The 20,994-nt window shown below is 44.5% G+C and overlaps 1 protein-coding gene across 3 annotated transcripts in view; it reads right to left on the reverse strand.

Moving 5' to 3' along the window:
* SNX29 (sorting nexin 29) overlaps positions 1-20,994 on the reverse strand; it is a 235,980-nt gene that overhangs the window by 112,792 nt on the left and 102,194 nt on the right. For all 3 annotated transcript variants that reach the window (XM_063143273.1, XM_063143272.1, XM_063143274.1), the window contains exon 15: positions 17,564-17,670. In XM_063143273.1, coding sequence (XP_062999343.1) covers positions 17,564-17,670 — 107 coding nt within the window. The remainder of the gene's footprint in view (positions 1-17,563; positions 17,671-20,994) is intronic.

The following is a 20,994-nucleotide window of genomic DNA, read 5'->3' on the forward strand; positions in this document are numbered from 1 at the left end:
TCTAAAAGTATCAATGTTTTCTAAATCCAGGCAGATGTGTTTCTGTATAGTTTTGTCTCCCCAGGCAGGGTAGAAATCTCCTGGTAGCTGCTATAGTTAGGCTGCCTTGCCTCTATTCTACAAAGAGAGTATTTTTTTAATGAAAAATTGCTCTTCTGCACAACAAGGGTATCAACAAGGCGCACGGCAGAATCGGCTCAGTACAGCATCAGAATAGTAAATAATTTGAAAGAATGTAATGCCACGCACTTCAGGCTAGAACTCTAGTCTGTGTCACATTATTTTGGGCTGTAAAATGTGTCTGTGTGCCCTTCCAAACCAATAACACACACACACACACACACACACACTTGTGTGTATACATGTGCTCACATGTGTGCATATACCTGCATAAGTACATATATGTATATGTGAAGTGCCCAGAGGACTTCAGTTATTGGGTGGTAGAGAAATGTAATAAAAAAAATAAAAAGTACATATGCATGTCTCACACACACACAATATGCACACATACTTAAAACAAGAAGCACACTTTAAATATGCACACACACACACACACACACAAATACAGACACTTAAAACAAGAATAAAGCACACTTTAAAATTTACCAGTCGCAAGTTAGCTACATGCACGAACACACTTTATATATAAACCAAACTAATAAACAAAATCTAAATACCACACAGGTGTCTATATCCTGTTATCGGTTTGGAAGGGGACCCATTCAGAGCACCTGGAACCTATTTTCGAAATTACCTTGACTCAAAATAACAGGCTATTTAAGGCTTTTTCATATATATATTTTCCCTGATCAGGATGACTAACACATTTAAACACACACACACACACACACTTCTGATGTAACAAGAAACGGTCCTACAAGGAGAAGTGAGGATGGAACCACTGCTCATCAAAATTTACATGCAGGAAGTCCCAGGTTTGACTGCTGACAGCACCACCTGAAATAATCAGGCAGCCGATTTTGAGAAAGGGTCTTTCTCTGCCTGAAACCCGGCTCAGTCACCGCCATCCAGAATTGAAAATGCTACAAGAGATAGACAAAAAGTCTGTTCTGATCTAAGGCAGCTTCCTATGTTCCTAACTGTCACTGGAGATGAAGTGCAGGAACAGAGTTCACCATTGTTTTAAGATCTTGTTATTTTAGCCCCGGCGGCATCAATTGTGGTTTTATCTACAGTATCGGGTGGTTGGGTGTTTTTTTTATAGCTCCTGTGATTTGTACTACATTTTTATATTGTTGGCATGATGTACATGCAGAGTATGGATTTTGTTGTTGGTGTTCTGTTGTTTTGCTAGGTTGGATATTTTTAAAGACTTATTATTACTGTTTTTACAGAATTCTTATGTTTTAATCAATTCCGTACAACGTCATATAAAACTTGCTTGTAAAGCTTCTGAATAGGATCGATAGTTTTAGTAAACCGCCCGGAGAGCTTCGCCTATGGGGCAATATAAAAATGTAATAAATGTAATGCAGTGCACGTAGGTAAGTGAGGAAAACTGTTGTGCAGGACCATGAGGACGGGATTTCAGACAGCGTGCCATGAAGGCAGTTCACTCGGCCACAGAGCCAATTATGTACTAGAGCAAATCCTCAAGATCTGCCTTGGCTGCACACCTTCCAAGCAGAGTGTAGAATTTCTTTCGGCCCGAGGGAATTCCATTCTCAGGGGCTACATTCCAATGATGGGGGCGGGGGGGGGGGTAGTGAAGGATGATCAAGGGTCTGGAAATAAAGCCCTATGAGGAGACACTGAAAGAACTGGGCACCTTTAGTCTGGAGAGGAGAAGATTGCAGGGAGACATGATAGCACACTTCAAGTACTTGAAAGGTTGTCACACAGAGGAGGGCCAGGATCTCTTCTCGATCCTCCCAGAGTGCAGGACACGGAATAATGGGCTGAAGCTACAGGAATCCAGATTCTGGCTGGACATCAGAAAAAGCATCCTGACTGTTAGAGCAGTATGACAATGGAACCAGTTACCTAAGGAGGTTGTGGGCTCTCCCACACTAGAGGCCTTCAAGAGGCAGCTGGACAGCCATCTGTCAGGGATGCTTTAAGGTAGATTCCTGGATTGAGCAGGGGGTTGGACTCAATGGCCTTATAGGCCCCTTCCAACTCTACTAAGGTTCCATGACTCTATGAATCACTTTAGGGTAAAGCATGGAATAATGGGGTCAAGTTACAAGGAGCCGGATTCCAGCAGGTCATCAGAAAAAACATCCTGTTAGAGCAGTATGACAATGGAACCAATGACCTAGGGAGGTTGTGGGCTCTCCCACACTGGATGCATTCAAGAGGCAGCTGGACAACTGTCCGTCAGGTATGCTGTAAGGTAGATTCCTGCATTGAGCTGGGGGTTGGACCCAATGGCCTTATGGACCCCTTCCAATTCTACTATTCTAAGATTCTATGAAACAATCAGTGGCTTGGAGCAAAGAGAAAGGGAGCATGGTCTTTTGGGAAACCCAAAGCAGGCCAGATTTGACCTCCAGGAATGAAGTTCTGCACCCCTGCTTTATGGGATTTCCATTGGCAGAGGGCGCAGCAACAGAAGGATGCCCCCTCTTGGCCTGGAATGAGCCTGCACATGGTTGTCAGGGGGGGCAAACTGCCAGGTGTTGCGAAGAGAAAATGAGGGCCTGGCTGGTGGCAATGGTGACTCCTGCTGCCCCCGCCTGCCAAGCCCTCAGGCTCCCCTTCCTGATTAGACCTTTCAATTTTGCGTAAATGGCCCTATTAATGGCCACCATTTGATCAAAATGGGGATTTACAGACAAGAACGAGCCACCATTTTGTCCCTAATGGTGGCTCTGCAAGGAATCAGGCAGCCACACGCCACTCATCGGACCCTCGCGGACTGCCCGGCAGCTCACCGTGTGCAGTGAGCAGGGTGAGGCGTCCAGCAAGGGTCCAGCGAGCACCATGCAGAGCAGGCCAAGGGGAGTTCGCCCCTCCCTAGCTGAAAAGCAACGAAAAGGATTGCCTTGCTAACATCATCTGGAAGAACATAAGCTCGCTCGTCATATTTTTATGTGGGGGGGGAAGAACTAGTTTCAAGAGTTCACCCATCCCGACGATAACAGAACGAACTTTAAAAATAGATAAATTTCATCTCTCAAGATAAGAGGAATGAACATCCTTCTTCACCACTAAATGGTCCTCCCTGTCACCGCTCCAGCTCTGCTTCAGATATAGTACAGAAGGACGATGTCTTTTTATTTATTTATTTAGGGAGCCACCGTTCTTCAATTTAAAAAAGGCAAATCCAGAAAAGAAACCCCCCCCCCAATGGACATCTGGGGGACAAAACGCTGCAGCAGCTGGTAGATTCTGGCAGAAACCGTGTTGGCCATCAACATCAGGGTGAGCATCCAGGCAAGAGAAACTGACACAGAGACGCCTGAGAGCACCATGTTCCAGAGCTGTGCGTGTCACTGCCAAGACTGCACTAGAAGTTGGCTTGCGCTTAGAATCCACCAGGGGAAGAAGCACACGGTGCCAGTAATGGGAAGACGCTGAACACAATACAAGCGTTCCCGTTTGGTGCCAAATGGCTTTTTTGCAACTTTCTTGCTCTTACGGAAAAGAAAACGGGCAAGATGTGCTCTGTGGAGTTACTTCCAACAATGAAATTAGCATTCGAAACCAAAGAGGATGCATCATTCAGTTGAAAAATGTCTTCCAGCTACATAAGGCATGGAGAAGTAGTGAGAAGTGGAGAGAGAGAAAATATGTTTGGAAAGCTGAAGCCTCATTTGGAAACTCGACTGACTTGTTCCTCAAAGGCTGGCTGGATGACCTCAAGAGACTTCTTCTTTGATAATCAGTGGACAAGTCAAAATGTTTATCCCAGTGAGGTCACTGCGAGGCTCACTGGGGAAGGTGGTAGCAATATCAAAACAGGGCCTTGGATAGCTCTAAATGGACTCTTCTGGTAGGACGTCTCTTCTATTAGGACAAAGAGGAGAATGTTGTCTCAGCAGGTAGTAAAAGCTAATGGAAGACTTATATAGGCTAAGACCTGGAGTACAGTCAGCTCCACCTCTCCTGGAGGAACTGGCTGGACTTTTAAAGGGCCCTCACCTGATTTTGATGCCTGAGAATTCTGCGAGGCTGGGGAGATGGAAGTTCTGCCAGAGACTCAGAGCCAGAGGATGGCAGGATGGTGGCTGGGTGGGTCCTGAGTAAGCTACTACTCCTGTGGATGTCATCATAAGGCTTGAGGGTCCTGACAATGTGGATAGCCCAGGTGAATCTGAGGGAAAGCCCAAAGCATACAGGTCCACAGAGCAGGACAGACTTCAGGGAAAGGCAAAGACACAGCAGAGCAAATGAAAAAGAAGAGATTCAAGCTGGTTAGAAGCAAAGCCAAAGAGCTCTAAGCATGCTACCGACCATCAGCCTCTTCTTCATTCCATTTTTATAGGGCCTGCTGGGAGGCTGGAGCTAAAGGAAACAGGGAAGATTCAAGTGCCCTCAGGTAGGCCTGCTTTCCAAGGCTGAGCCTGAGGAGAAATAATTCCGGATATCCCACCACTGTTAGCGCACGCACACTCACACATACCGCCCAACCTCTCTCTATCTAATTTAAGTCTCATGATGAAACAGTGGGGGGAGATAGTGACTACAGTCAACAAATAAGTGGATACCTGTGGTTATTCACGGATACCAAACAAGCATCAGAATGTTTACTGCTGTAGCACCAATTTAGCTGCCATGCTTCCTTACAATGAACGGGGGTGGGGGGATGGCCACCATAGTCAACAAAGATGGTAGCACCTGGAGGAGAAGGCTCTCAATGGCTACCAGTCCTGATGGCCATGTGCTAGCTCCATTATTAGAGGCAGTAAGCTTACATACACCAGTTGCTGAAGAACATAGATGGGATGCTGCTGATGCCGCATCCATGTCCTACTTGTGGGTTCCTGGCTGGCAGCTGGTTGGCCACTGTGTGAACAGAGTGCTGGACTAGATGGACCCTTGATATGATCCAGCATGGTTCCTCCTGTGTTCTTATGTTCATCTACAGGGTACTCATGGATGCCCATAGGCATTAGAATCCATGGATACCCACAGGCATGAGGAGGCTTAGTAGGTGTAGTCTCATGGCTGCCAGGACACAGAGTCGAAGCTATGTAGGGCAGTCAAGGCTCTGATGCAGAAGGATGAGACCGGCCTGCTCAACCATGAAGAACATTGCTTTTCAATTACCAAATACAAAGAGATGAGGTGTTGCGGGTGGTGGGAACCAAGGTACTTTTCAATTTAATCTGAGCACTGCCTTTGTGAAGGGTATTAGAGGCAGCCTTATGTCCCTGGTTTAAAAGGCAATGATCTTTCATTGTATATTAAATAGTACAAGCGGCCAACATGGCACAGAGAGACCTTTTGAACCAAAAGAGTTCTGAGAAAGAGAGAATTACTCATCTCCGCCTCTAAGCACCAGCCAGCCAGAACATCCTGAAGGACACAGCTAAGGACTCTCTCTTTCTCTGAATGGGTTTCAAATCATTGGCAGGTGTTCAGGTAATGAACAAAGATCGCAAGTTAGGGTGGGTGAGGACTTGATGGTTTTGGAAATGTTATCTGACAAAACCAAGCCGTTCACATGGCCTCCCCCAACCGGATTGCCTTCCAGATGTGTTAGACTGCAAGGCCCGTAATTCCAAGCCAATGTTGCTGTGCTGTCAGGAACAATGGGGGTTGTAGTCCAACACATCTGAAGGACACTGGGTTGGGGAAGGCAGCATTAAGATTTCTACAGTTCTGAGCCTCCATAGTGAGTACAAAAAAACTCCCAGGAAGACACCACATTATCCAAAGTGACAGATGGGAACCTTCTGGTGTGTCTTGTTGATCACTTAAAATAGAGACCCGTATGAAGGTGTCCCAAGATAATCCAGCAGGGCCGGCCCTGGTGGGAGGCAACAAATGCAACAGCTTGAAGAGTCGGAAAAGAAGGTGTCATTTACTATTTCTGCTAGGGTCCACCTCTCTAAGAGCCTCGTGTGGCACAGAGTGGTAAGCGGCAGTTACTGCAGCTGAAACTCTCCCCACGGCCTGAGTTCGATCCCAGCGGAAGCTGGTTCTCAGGCAGCTGGGCTCAAGTCGACTCAGCTTTCCATCCTTCCGAGGTTGGTAAAATGAGTACCCAGCTAGCTGGGGGAAAGGCAACTGCGACTGGGGAAGGCCATGGCAAACCACCCCGCTACAAAGTCTGCCAAGAAAGTGTCAGCGAAAGCAGGCGTCCCTCTAGGAGTCAGCAATGACTCAAGTGCTTTGCACGAGAGGTTCCTTTCCTTTCCTTCCACCTCTCCACCCAGCAAAATCTACACAAGGTGTGCATTTCCATAATACACAGTAAGAAGAAAGTAAAGTTTTAAGAGGATTCAACAGCCAAGGCTGTAAATGGCCCGTACATTGCGAACTCTCAAAGGCGAATCACTCACAAAACCCCAATCATTTTTGAAGCAAACGCAGAAACTTCTGTGCGCTCCTAAAAACACCACGTGAGATTCATGGCTGAGCAGGGCTTTCAACCTCTGAATCTCACATCTGAGCCTGTCATGCTACCTAGCTACCACGCCGCAGTACATCCTTGACCCGTCAAATAAAAACAACAAGATATACCGCTTGGCAATCTGTTCAAGTGCCAGTCAAATGACATTTTTTTAAAGAGACTGCAAAACCTCTTCAGGCACAGAAGTTCAGTACGAACATTATCTTTTGGCGGACATCAAACCATAATAATTAAGCTAACAGCTATCTTCACTCGGAAGCCCTGAAGTTAATTTATCCGGTCATAAAGAACACAATATACATTCAGCAAATGATTTCTTCGCTGCATTTAAGTGAATCTACAGCTTGAGTCAGAAAACTTTTAAGATCTTAATTAAAATTTTAATTTTCAATTTAACTATTTAAGCTATGCTATTTAAACCAAGCTACGCATTGCCCGTAAGTAGAGGAAATGGGTGGTCTCTCTCACTGGACCTATATCAGCTAGCGGTTACAAAGCTATGTTGGAAACTTGCTTCTCAGATACAAGGCAGGGCTAGGCTGGGGAATTATGCCCACAGGAGGGCCATATGTCAAAATTTACAGAGGACCATTTTCTCTTTAAAGGTCTTCTCTATTTGAAGAGTCAGGCCAGCCAAGTTCGACTGAAAAAGAAAAGACCATACGAGGGGAAAGCGGGGACTTTTGGAGTGGCCCCGTCCATATTTAGCACCAATACAATAGACGAAGCAGGCACACCGTTCAAAAGTTCAGAGTCGTGACCACTATGGTGAGATGTATTGCATTTCTATTTAAGTAATAGCCATTATTTCTAAATCTGCATACACACAAATGCAATGTTCTTGTTTTTAATGGTGTTAGTGTTGGAAAAGTGCCCTCTCTGACGTAGAGTTGCTACAGTAGTGGCTAACGAAATGCTGCAAAGTCGGAATATCTGGGCTGGAGCATTCCTAGATAACCAAAAATCAAGTCAATATTCTCTTAAGGAACAGTGAGTACCTATCTCTTTGTGTTGATGCTTGCCAAAAGAAAATGCAATGTATTCTCTTTTTTCAGCTAGAAATTTCCTGTTAGATGGTGTCTACGTATGCAGCACCAAAGAAGATAGTGTATAAAACCTAGCCACCTCCCTTGCGAGGTAGGCCCATGCTTTGCAGCAATTAGCTCCTTGTGTCTCTTATTCTGCAGAATAAACATTGTTAGGCCCATACTTCATGCTGTATTGGACTTGGTACACCAGGGAACGAGCTATTTTTGCAACATTAGGGCAGAGCTGGGCAACTTATGGCCCTCCAGATGTTTTGCCCTACAACTCCCATGATCCCTCACCATTGGCTACACTGGCTAGGGCTGATGGAAGCTGTAGGCTGAAGCATCTGCAGCTTTACAAGTTGCAATGGTTTTATTGTTCGAAATCGTGGCACACCGCCTTGATGGATTTATATAAATCCTCCTCATGACATGTAAATTGTTTGCAAATACATGTCCATCTTTTGGCAATGCAATTCCTCCTTTTTGGCAACCCCTAACTGGCCACCCTAGTCCATACTGATTAGCCCTGACTCCTGTTCAGATGGGAGGGGTACCTCAAAGGGTAACTACGATGCCACCCCCTCACACACGAGGCTTTGACGTGCACCCACCTCCCTTAGGCTAAGCACCACCACTTAAATACCTGAGGAAGGGGTAAAAAGAAAAGTATAACCTTTCCCTTATAGCAGAGGGGAAAGGTAAGGAGATTTGGAAAAGAAAAAGAAAAAGGCTTTTCTGTGAATATTAGCTGTACCCAGTATAACTTATGCCGTTGTAGAATATCTTAAAGTTTATTAATTAAATATCATCACATTTTATTTATTTATTCATTCGCAGCAGGCGAGTGGCCTCCCACCCGGCCACCAAGGGCCCCGGCCATGCCTCGCTCATGCTCCAGACCATGTCGCTGCCCCCTTCATGGGGGGGGGGGGAGAAGAGGCAGAAAGGGGGTTAGGATTACCTTGGAAAGCCCAGAGCCAGAATGGCTGGAGGGGGTGCGGGCTGATTGGAGGCCGCCGATACAGCGTCGTCTGGGGGGCAGGGAGGTGGGAGGGAGGGGGAGCAGGTGTCCCCCTTTCCCCGGGGTTCCTGTCAGCCTTGGGCCGCCCGCCCAGCTCGCATGAGATTAGGCCGGGGCCTCGGCTCACAGCAGGCGAGTGGCCTCCTACCCAGCCACCAAGGGCCCCGGCCATGCCTTTTTCATGCTCCGGACCGTGCTACTGCCCCCTTCGTGGGTGGGGGAGCGAAGAGGCAGAAAGGGGGTAGGATTACCTTGGAAAGCCCAGAGGAGTTGGGCAAGGGGCTTAGCAACCTGTATCAGCTGACGTTAAACATTGTTACTGTTGCTTAGCAACCTGTATCAGCTGAAGCCTTTATGGAAACATACCTAAGTGTTTTATAGATAGATAGATAGCAGGCTGAAGGTTAAATGTAATGTGTTTATTTATGAACTCATAGAGCAGGAGACACAACCAAACTGACACATGGTTTTATGGTAGCAAAATAAAAAAAATGTTTATTGTAGTTTACAGTTCTCAGTTCCTTTGAATTATATTCCAATCCTGCCTATTCTTAATAATACTGGTAGTAACCAATCCAATAATAACAATCCTTAGTCCCTATGATCTTATTTTCACTCACTCCTCACACAACTCCTGAGAAGAAATCACTCAGCTAAACACATCTATCCTCCAAATCCCATCACCAACCGAACACCTCACAAACCACTCAGCTCCCCCATATATAGACTCCTCCCCCCTTTCTACAGCATCATCAGCCACACCCACTCAGTCCAACATTCCGCACTCTCTAAACATACTCAACCAGACATACCTGAGGGAATAGAAATGTGGGTAACGCCACAGTAACAAACGTCCTCCTCGGGTAATGATCAAGACACTGATTTATACCATGGTACCAACTTATGTTGAGCTAACAGCAGAAGGGGCAGTGAGACGAAATTGCAGTGTTTGAGAGAACAGAAGAAAAGGCCAACGAATCAAAGGAGGCGTCCTGATCCTCTACTTGCATTCCATGTTATCACCCTCTTGAATGTTCTGAAATGATCTTGTACACTTAGAATGGATTAAGCCAGGAAAGCATTCATGTTTACGTTGAAGCTCAAATTCTGCACATTTCTTGAAGTCCAAATGATGGTTTGGATATCAGGGATGTATGAGCGATCTCTATGCTTCCCTGTTCATGTGCAGTTCTCCTCTCTTGTACGATTTGATGTAACCTTTATTTGTCATGTTTGAACTGAGGTGTAATTACAGTTAGAGCTAAAGGGGATTGCTCAGGAACCAGCATTTCCAAGCAATCTTGCTTAGCTTCAACCACAGTAGAGCTCCATTCAGACACCAATGGGGTCTGGGGGAAGATCTATAGTTACTAGGTGAGTCATAGAAATCTTCAATGGAATGAAATAAATTTGGATTTCTATGAATCCACCCCATGGCTTTCGCAGCAAGCCAACTTTTACTGTGTTGCACAGATTCCGTGAATTTGTGGGCCTGTTAATTTTATGCAATTTAGGCATTGATATATATATATATATATATATATATATATATATATATATATGGAAGAAAAACCGGCCAAAAATGCACATTTCCTCTGTATGCACATTTTGGGGGATTTGCACATTTTCTCAAGTGTAAATTTGTACAAATTTGGGAAATTGGAAAGAATCAGATTCCGCCAACGACCGGATGTCGGAACGAAACGTGCCCAACAATCTGAGAAAAGCAGACGGAATGGATTTTACAAAAAACATCTATCCCGACACCAAACCCTCAGGAGAGAACCCACGTGCGAGAGGGGAGGAAGGAGGGAGCTGGATTTGGATGTGTGATGCCTCGACTGAACCGGTGCGTGTGTGGTATGTTGCAAGATGCGAGTTACAGATTCCTCTTAGCGTTCGTTATTGGCACTATGATTTCCTTTCTTCCACAGACAGCTGGTGTTTGCTTGAACTTGACTTCTTAGAGAAACATGATGCTATTGATTGCCTACTGAATTCCAATACACACACATACACACACACACACACACAATTTCCTGATGCAATTATATGGCATTGGTAGTTCCACCCTTGAAATGGTTTATGCAAAACTCCTGATTGGATCAGAATAATTTATTAGCCTTGCCTATATCATTATGATTAACACGCTTCACAACGATTCTATCTATTGTTCGGCGTGCCACCACGCTTCAGCCGTGACAGCTGCGGATCAGATATTTTTGTGCTGTTAATTATAAAGTGTTCTGTAATAGCATATATAGAATTGGAAGGCGGGGGGAAAGGACCCAGAAAATATAAATGTTTCGAGCTGCACACAGCTGAAAGGGCCGCCTAATCTCAGTGAATGCAAATTGTGATTGCCTAACCTTTTCCTAGTAAGACCACCACCACTCCAGTATGGGCTCTTTCCATGAACATTTGTGGCTGAAGCCGAAAAGCACAAGATTTCTGGAATTTTGAGGGCACAATGAGCAACCTTTATGAAGAAGCTGCAGACCCTGAAGGGGAAGTGTGGAGATGAGCCCACGGGCCGCCTCCTTGGGTTCCTCCAGGGGGAAGGACTCGGCTCCAGGACTCGCCCCCTGGAAGAATCCTTGCTGTTATCACCAATCAAAAATAACCAGCAGGGATGCAGGTGGACGGCAACACCAGGGACTGGGGGGAGGAAGAGAAGATGCTGCTCCCAGTGCCGTCTGAGTCCCTTTCTCCATGCCTTTTCCAACACGGAGAGGGCATGGCAACAATGTCAGCAGGCGTGGCAACAATGTCAGAGGAGAAGTGGAGGAGAGACTGCAGACACCACCACTACTACCCTCATCAGGAAACCTCTTTTCCAGCCTTCCCCAGCCAGGTGTCCTTCAGATGTGTTAGCCATGCTGTCTGGAAATTATAGCCATGCTGTCTGGAAATACCATCCCACAGAGGACGTACTGATGGGCTGGGAACTGCCCTCCCCGCAACAGCAATGTAGCTCTACACCCCTGGTATAGCGTTCAGAAGAACTTCCACAAATAACCTAAGGCAAAAAAAAAGCAAGTGTGCTGAAGAGGAAGGTAAGAGAAGCAGTACTCCTCGACACAACTTCACTAAAGGAGGCCTAAGTTGGCTTTCTGGCACAGAGAACGTCCCCTGTGGCTTTCCCTTAATGTGCTGTGTGTGGCGTTGCCTTTGAAGATGGCAAGGGAGCTGCAATTAGTCCAAAGTACACTGTTATACCACACAATAGCCAAAACACTCAGGGCTGTTTACAAAGAGTAAAACCTTAAAAATACATTATCAAACATATATATATATACACACACAAATTTATATACAAAAACCCTTTAAATCAACAATAAAAATCCCAGGACTGGTTAAAAACTTATCAAAAATCCTAACCTGGTGCCAAAAAACGACAATGTCGGTTCCAGGTGGACCTCACTGGGGAAAGTGTTCCATAATTGTGGGGGCATCATCAAAAAGGCCCTCTCCCTTGTTGCCTCCTTCCGAGCCTTCCTTGCAGGAGGCATCTGGAGAAGGGCCTTAGTTGATGAGCACAATATATGGGTAGCTGAGAGGCCCACCATCAGGTATTGTGGCCCGAAAAAAGACAATGGGGAGAGTGAACCACTATTGAGGGGCCACCAACAAAAAGGCCCTCTCCCTTGTTGCCATCCTCCAAACTTCCGTTGGAGGAGGTTCCTGGAAGATGGCTTCAGATACTGATCATTGTATACAGGAGAGAGACTCCATTTATCTCTGCTGATGGCTTTTATTAAAAACTGTTGTCATTTTAATGCTTTTGTTTTCATTCATTTTTATTCTAATTCTTTATAAGGCTGAAGAATGTGATACAAATCCCTAAAATAAAAACAAAGCAAGCCTCTATGTCAGAGGGAGGGGACGGGACTCCAAAGTAGCATGGGATCTCCACCAACATGGTTTCCATTTCAAGTCCTTAAGTTAAAAGGTTGTTGAACTGCACCAGGTTAATTGGCTACACTGTTGCATCTGAAAGCGCAATCCTATACACATGTAACTCAACCCATTCACTTCACTGGAGCTTACTACTCCCAAGTGCATGGGCACAGGATTGCATTCCTGTATTCTGGAGTTGTACTTCGAAAGCCCACGCAAGAAGGAAGAGTTTCGTGGAAGTGAGAAAGGTCATTTCTAACACATCCATTGATCCAGCAAAAAAACATCCTCCTCTTTGGCGGGAAGGACAGGAAAAGAGATTGCTCAAAGGAGTTCCTCCTATGCTTGTGTTATGTTTGCACTGTGTAAAAATGTGCTCCCTGACTGTCCTCATGAATGTTAACACACTGGAATCAAATTGGCAGTTTACAAGTTACTGGAGAGAGGAAACCATTCACTTGATACAACAACATAGATCCAGGAATAATTTGCAGGAGAATTCTCAAATCAGAAAGTGGGGGAGGGGGGGAGAGAGAGTTAGAAAAGCCTCTTAGTTATACACTCTCTCAGTTGATTCAGAAAGTAATTGTTCACATCTCATGACAAAAGTCTGTGCATCCGAGACCTTGGAGAAGAGACTACAGGGAAATTTTGCACTGTGATGATGATAATCTCGTCTATAACTAATTCTTCAGATTAGTCTGCTGAAGAACGGGATGCAGGGCATCCAAAAGCATTGGCATTAGGTAACTAGGAGCCCTAGTCTGGATCAGCTGGATCTGCAGGAAGTACAAGCAAGGCTGCTACAGCCACAGGCCAGGGAAGTGGAGGAGACTGCAAGCACCACCACTACTACCCTCATCGAGGAGGTACATGCAAGGCTGCCATAGCCACAGGCCTGAGAAGTGGAGGAGAGACTGCAGATACCACCACTACTACCCTCATCAGGAAACCTCTTTTCCAGCCTTCCCCAGCCAGGTGTCCTTCAGATATGTTAGCCATGCTGTCTGGAAATTATAGGAGTTGCAATCCAACACATCTGGAGGGCACCAGATTGGAGAATGCTACCCTACATTGAGAGTGGTAATGAACTGGCATAGACACAGTTTGCACTGCTGGACAAGTTAAGCTAATTTATCAAAACACTTCAAGGATTCAATGGAGCTGGGGAGTCAGCCAGAAGACTACTTTGCCATCCATGACTAGAAGTATTCATCAACTTTCATAGTATCTTCAAAAGACGGTGCAAAACCTGCTTCCTAATAGTTTGGGGGTAATCTTTATACGCAGCATAGCAAGTACACCACTAACATCACAATTAACTTACTAAAGCTACAAATCCTGTGCTCAGATACCTGGCAGTCAGGCCCATCAGACGCAGTGTGGCTTACTTCTAAGTAAACATGCCCAGGATTGTGCTGTAATTTGACAAGCAATTCACTCGCATAATTATCATTAGGTCCACACAGATTTAGGGAGCTCCGTGGGGTGCTGTCTTTGCCACATGCTCAAGTCACAACTCACAGCCAAATTTAGTACGTGGCCACTCAAATCCACTTCTGGTGGATTGTGGGCTTGGAGGTCGCAAGCATGAACTGCCGTCATGGCCCAGGAGCTGGACCTCCTGCAATCAGAGGAAGGGTCCAGTGATGTGGTTTTAATTTTTGTGAACCGCCCAGAGAGCTCCGGCTATTGGGCGATATAGAAATGTAATAAATAAATAAATAAATAAATAAGATGGGTAAACATGGCTTCAGGAACCGGAGAAAGCCTCTGAATTAGTCACCTTACCACAGACCTCCCAGAAGGGAAGCCTCAGGGATCAGCAATGGCTCCATCTCCTGTGCCCCACTCCTCTGACACAAAGGAGTCCTCCCAAGAACCATCTACGGTACCAGAAGGCATCCGTTCTGCTACAATGCCTCCCGCCAGGGGCAACAGGAAACTCCCCCATTCCACTGGAACTAGCGCCTACAGGCCAGACTACGACCCCTTTGATTCCAGGCAATTTCTCCGAGGGGTGGAGTGTGAAACTTCATTGCAGGACAATTTAAGCTCACAGTGGACTTCTGAACGTTGCTGAAGCAACATCACTGATTTTTGTTGTTTGTCTTGTATCCAGTATCTGTGTCTAATTAGCCTCACAGTGAGCTGACCAGGGTCCTGACCTCTTGCAATCTATCCTGCTGAGCATAACCTGTTCACTGCGAGCCCCAATCTGGACGAAGATAGTTGTTGTTTTTAATTGATACTGTTCCATCACTATTACACAGGCAACATAGACAGAACTCTGTTCTTAATGACTATGCAATCTTAACAGACCATGAGAAAACAGAGGGAGGGAGGGAAGAGAGAGACAAACAGACAACAGTGGGAAGAATGTGACTGTGGCCATGCAATGAAGCCCCATATCCAGCTCAGCACAGAGAATGGTTTACTAAGTTCAAGACGACAAAGTAAACGTTAGCACACAGTAGCAGGGGAAAGACCACTTCTTTGCATGGCTGTTGCTCTCAAAGAGTTGTAAAGAGATATGTTACTCCACTTCTGAAATCTCTTCATTGGCTTCCAATTCACTTCAGAATCCAATATAAACTTCTCCTGTTGACTTACAAAGCTTTTCACTGTCTAGCTCCTTCCTATCTGTCCTCTCTCATCTCACACTATTGCCCCGCTCGTGCTCTTCGCTCCTCTGATGCCATGTTTCTCACCTGCCCAAGGGTCTCTACTTCCCTTGCTCGGCTTCGTCCATTTTCTTCGGCTGCCCCTCATGCCTGGAACGCTCTTCCAGAACATTTGAGAACTACAAGTTCAATCGCAGCTTTTAAAGCTCAGCTAAAAACTTTTCTTTTTCCTAAAGCTTTTAAACTTGATTTTGTTCTGACTTTTATACTGCCTGTTTGGTGCATTCTCTTCCCCTCCTTATTGTTTTATTATGATTTTATTAGAATGTAAGCCTATGCGGCAGGGTCTTGTTATTTATTGTTTTACTCTGTACAGCACCATGTACATTGATGGTGCTATATAAATAAATAAATAAATAATAATAATAATAATAATAATAATAATAATAATAATAGACACAATTCAACATACTTGGATGAATCTCTCTCTCTCTCTCTCTCTCTTTCTCACACACACACACACCCCTCTGTGGGTATTTTCTCAAGTACTTCAGACAAGGAGAATTTGAAGAGGGCTGAACAATTTGTCAAACATTTCAAGTGCCAAATTGAACCGCTTTTCTGACACAAGTTGAGCCCCGTCCATCCATAAATATTCATAACCAAACTCCAATGTATGCCTCCGGGAATACCGTCAAAATCAAATTCTGGGTCTGTATGACTCGCATCTTAAAGCTCCCATAACTTTCCTTTCTGTTCACCCCACAGATTTCAGCTATGCGGTATAGACCCAACATTCCATTTCTCATCTTTTGTCATTATCCCTTATGGTTGTTCATTCTACTGCTTGAGCCCCAGGGCTGTCAAAGACAGGTTTGAAGAACGCTTAAAGAGTGACAGTTGAAAGGCAGGTAATGTGAGCATATTCTACTTTATCACCTCACATGTCCACTAAAAAGAGATCTTCTGACCAGCCCTTGACAGGTGGGCATGCATCATTCTCTCAGGTGCCAAAGAAAGCTAGGACCTCTGAGTGGATCCACTGAAATTGCAGAAAGGAAAAATGGCCATCTGGAATTAGCCATCTTAAGAAGACTGTTTCCTATCACTTCGTAGTCAGGCCCCTCCTGACTGTACCTGGCCATGGTTCTGTGCAAACCTTGTTAAGCTCTTGAGCTGAAGAGGTGATCATGATAAGACTGTTCCTAGCCATTGGCCATGTTGACTGGTGGTGATAGGAGTCGGGGCAGTCCAACACAACTGGAGGGTACCAGGTGTCAGGATGAGACCTCATCTACCTGATGAGGGTCCCGAATTGGACTCAGAGGCTGAAGAAGGAAAAGATCAGCTGAGACAGGAGAAAATTCTTCAAGACTATCCAGGAGTCAAGGAGGAATCTTCCCAGCAGCTTATCAAACAGGAGGCCCAGGCTGAGAGATTGTCTTCTCCTTCCCCTCACCTAGGAACTCAGTCTTTGTCGGAGGGGGAGGGAGCTTCGGAATTGACACATCCCAGAGTCCGCCACAGGCTCAAGCAGGCAGAGTTGAGTGGAGGTGGGAGGTGGTCCATCACACTAGCCACAACTTTGTTCTTTGAACCAAGAGAGAAGGGACCAATTGGTTTCCACCAGCCTAGCCGACTTCTGCCGGCCTAATCACAGTATGCAATAGGAACATCTCGAGGATCAGCTCTGACTAAATGTCTGCTTTAAAGCTGATGAACTTTCAGAGTTTACACCATAAATAAAAGCACATCATGAATAGGGTCCTAAATTGTACACAACTGAAAACTGCAAGTAAAGCTGAATTCTGTTCTCTAATTAAGAGCGCTTTTACAGAGTCACCCAATGTGTCAATGCCGCCTTCCCGCTCCTTGGCTCCATTTCAGGAAATGATCATTACTAGCCAGAAGAAGACAATGTGAATAATAAGAGTCCCTTTTGGATATTGACACCTAAGCACAGGCATTGTCTAGTAAACTGCGAACATCACATCCAACACAGCTGCTTTTCATCTTCTCTGTTAACTAAGCCCAGTCCGGCCGCAGTTTGCTCCGGACAACCAATGCAAAGGTCTGGATTGACATGAATATAAGTTCACACTCAAACTTAAGAAGGTATATTTTAAGCTTTTTTAAAACACAGAACGGCATATACAGAAAAACGCACACACACACAAATTTTTCTCTCTTTTGTAAATTATAAAACAAAAGTTTAAGATCAGCTTTTTGAAACTTAGCAATACGGGGAGGCAAAGGAATTTCATTATCTAAATCTAGAAAATATAATCCATCATTTCTGAAATAGCTAAATCTTGACCTTCAAACGAAGGTAAGATTAAGGGCCATTACACATCAGAACAAGATTGAAAGACTTCTTTCAGCTTCCACAGAGAAGGTATTTTTCTAACTCTTTACTTTTTATAGAGTAAAGCATTCTTACCTCAATCAGCTTTCTTTCATAAGAGTTTGCTAGTTCTTCATTATTTTCTACTTGTTTTTGCTCAGGAATGGTGAATTCGCTCTCCATGTTCCAAACATTTGGCAAAACTGAAAACAAAACGAAATGCACAGGAATGACTTAAACTAGAAATTGTAATGTTGTGGCGATTGTATAGGCATTGTATCTTTAAGAGAACTGGCATTCTATCCAGCTAAAGAGTCACTCCTATAAGAGGAAATTGGGACATTGCGCAACCGCTGCTAGCTTTATGATGGGCACCTTTAAATAAAGGGTTTTTTTTTTATTCTACTTCTTTTTTGCATACAACAAATGCTGAATTCAATGTTGATATTTTTTTTAAATTCTTCTTAACATTGGCCCCGTTCAGAAGACACCTTAAACCAGTGGTTCCCAAAATGGGCGGTACTGCCCCCTTGCGAGCAGTGGGATTGCATAGGGGGGCATTAAGAGGCAAAGGGGTGGCAGGGGGCGCTAACAGGCAAAGGGGGGGCAGGGGGGGCACTCGAGGTGGTCTCTCCAGAAGGTCCTAAAACCCAGGGACCAAGCAGGAAAGAATGGCAAATCCTGTATCTTTAACAGTTGTATTGAAAAGGAAATTTCAGCAGGTGTCATTTGTATATATGGAGAGCCTGGTGAAATTTCCTCTTCATCACAACAATTAAAGCTGCAGGTGCCCTGCCCGCTTTTAAATCTGGTCACTCTAGTATAGCTCCTGCAGTGTTAACTGTTGTGATGAAGAGAGAACTTCACCAGGTTCTCCATATATACAAATGACCCCTGCTGAAATTTCCTTTTTAATACAACTGTTAAAGATACAGGAGCCCTGTCCTCCTTTTCATATGGTCACCCTAAGATTGGGGCCACCTCCTCTCTGAGCTTCTGCCCTCCTGTCCTAATCAGCCCGGCAGCTATTGTGAGGCTTGGGGGGAGGAGGGGTTGGGGAGAGAGAGAGAGAGAGAGAGAGATGCTGTGTGTGTGCTCCCACCCCCAAAAAAATCTGGACTACAACAGGATTGGGAGAGAAAACAAAAGGGGGAGGGAGGGAGAACTGCAATTCCCCAGGTCCTTCCTGGCTAAAGAAGATTCAGCAGCACCTTTTTCCAGAATGCTTGCTAAAACAATTCCTATCTGCCCTTGCTTATTTCAGGGTGTCCAACCCCCTTTTTTCAAGCCTTCTTTTGGTAAACATGGTATGTGTATATCTTGTGTCACCATAAAAACAGAGCTGCAGCACAATCCTAAGTATGTCTACTCAGAAGTAAGCCCCACTGAGATCAATAGAACTTACTCTGAGGTAAATGTGCATGGGATTCAGCCTGAAAACGAAGAGAGGGTGAAGAAAAGACAGGAGAAAATGAACTGTAGAAATAGAATAGCAAGGTAACTGTGGGATATTTAACCATATTTAAAGACAATAAGTACAGTAAAATTAGTGCCCCTCTACTTCAGTCCCAGCCAGGTTGTCCATAGCAAAACTCTGTACCAGGTGGCAGATAATTATTTTTAAATTTTAACTAAAATACATTATTCTTTCCTATAACAAAATGGTGCTTACTCCTAAGTAAGTGTGTTCCACTGAAGAAGGAAATCCTGTTTGATTCCTTTATTCATGCTAGTGTGACATAATAAGTTAAAGACACAATTTTATGCACGTTTAGACAGAAAAAAGTCCTTCAACTCCTAGAATCCCCTCTAAATGGGAAGCACCCACCCCAGGCTTGCCGAGGAAGGGAGGGAAAAGAGAGTGAATGCCTCTGTTTGCAGCCAGCGTGGCGGGGCACACCAATTGGATTTTGAATAAAGTATTCCATTAATTGTTACTGGTTTGAATTTTATTGTCATTATCTTCCTTAGTGGGTCGTTGAAAACCACTATTCTGAATAATGATTTTTATAGTGTAGGGTAGGGGGCACTGGGCATGAGTTTGTGGAATCAAGGGGGCGGTTACCTGAAAAGGTTTGGGAACCACTGCCTTAAACCATGGCTTTAACCACAGCAGCCAGAAAGCCGGGCTGTGTTCAGAAGACACCCTAAACCATGACTTTAACCAAAGTGAATAATGCAAAAAGCCTTATTCACCATGGTTTCAGGTGTCTTCTGAACGGGACCATTATGGTAAAACTAAATAGTAGATTACGCAGTAGGATGGGTGGGGAAGATACCTTTTAATCTGTACTTGAAGAACAGACTTCAAGATGTCTAATAGAAACAGAGTAAAATCATACTTAAGAAATAGAAGACTAAAAGATATTTCTGATGTTAACACACAAGCATAAATGATGTTTGAACAAAGAGCCCCTTCACCAAGGCCCTTAAAGAAGTATTTGCCAAGCAACACAGCAAGTAGCAAAATTGCTTACAAGTCTCACAAGTATTTGAAGTCACCGGGGGCAGTAGGGGGAGATAGGGTAGGAATCAAAGCCCCTGAATGGAGCTTTCGATCAGAGTACTTCATTTGGCCCAATAAAGAAAAGCATTGAAGTCTCCTGCTGGCCTCAGAACAACAGGGAATTCCTAATCCCACAGGCCTTCAATTCCTAGTATTTGCAGTGATAAAGTTACATTTTCCGCGTGATTCTCATCAGCCTATATTATACGCGACGAAACATTAGCAGGCTCCATCCTTGTTCGCAATAAATGGTTCCAATGTTCAAGGACATGAATGGAAACATAGATCGGCTCCTGATCAGGGAGTTTCTCTATTATTATTATTATTATTATTATTATTATTATTATTATTATTATTGCTTCTACAGCACCATAAATGTACATGGCCATTAGCAGAGGTCAAGTCTTCAAATCTCTTGTTCCGAGAAATTTACAGTCAAACACAGAGGAGGTGGGAGAAAATGGTGGGAGACAGAGGCAGAAGCACAGATCAGGGAATGTATCAGATGTGACAAAAGCCATGGACGTTTACATGGGAATTTTATTATTGGTTTACAGAATTTTCAGCCTGCCCTTCGGCCAAAAACAAGCTCCCGGAGTGACTTACAAAGATGAATAATGCCCTCAAGCCTTATCTAAAAGTCAATACGCAAAAGGAAAACAAAATGGGAGGGGAAACCATTATTATTATTATTATTATTATTATTATTATTATTTATTTATATAGCACCATCAATGTACATGGTGCTGTACAGAGTAAAACAGTAAATAGCAAGACCCTGCCGCATAGGCTTACATTCTAAGTTCTTAGATTCAAAACACAGGAACCAGTTCTTAGAGGTGTTCTTTTTGGCAGGGAAGGGCGAAACAAGATCCCTATAGCTGCTCCTTCTCTAGCGGATGTATGGTGACAGGTTGGTTTCCCCCTTGATACGATGTTTTGTCACCACACTATGGCTGTTCACACAACATACTAAGCCATGGTTCAACAACCACCTGCACTCAACCAGCAAATGGTTAGG

Source organism: Elgaria multicarinata, chromosome 17 (assembly GCF_023053635.1).
Source record: "Elgaria multicarinata webbii isolate HBS135686 ecotype San Diego chromosome 17, rElgMul1.1.pri, whole genome shotgun sequence".
NCBI classification, from domain to species: Eukaryota; Metazoa; Chordata; class Lepidosauria; order Squamata; family Anguidae; genus Elgaria; species Elgaria multicarinata.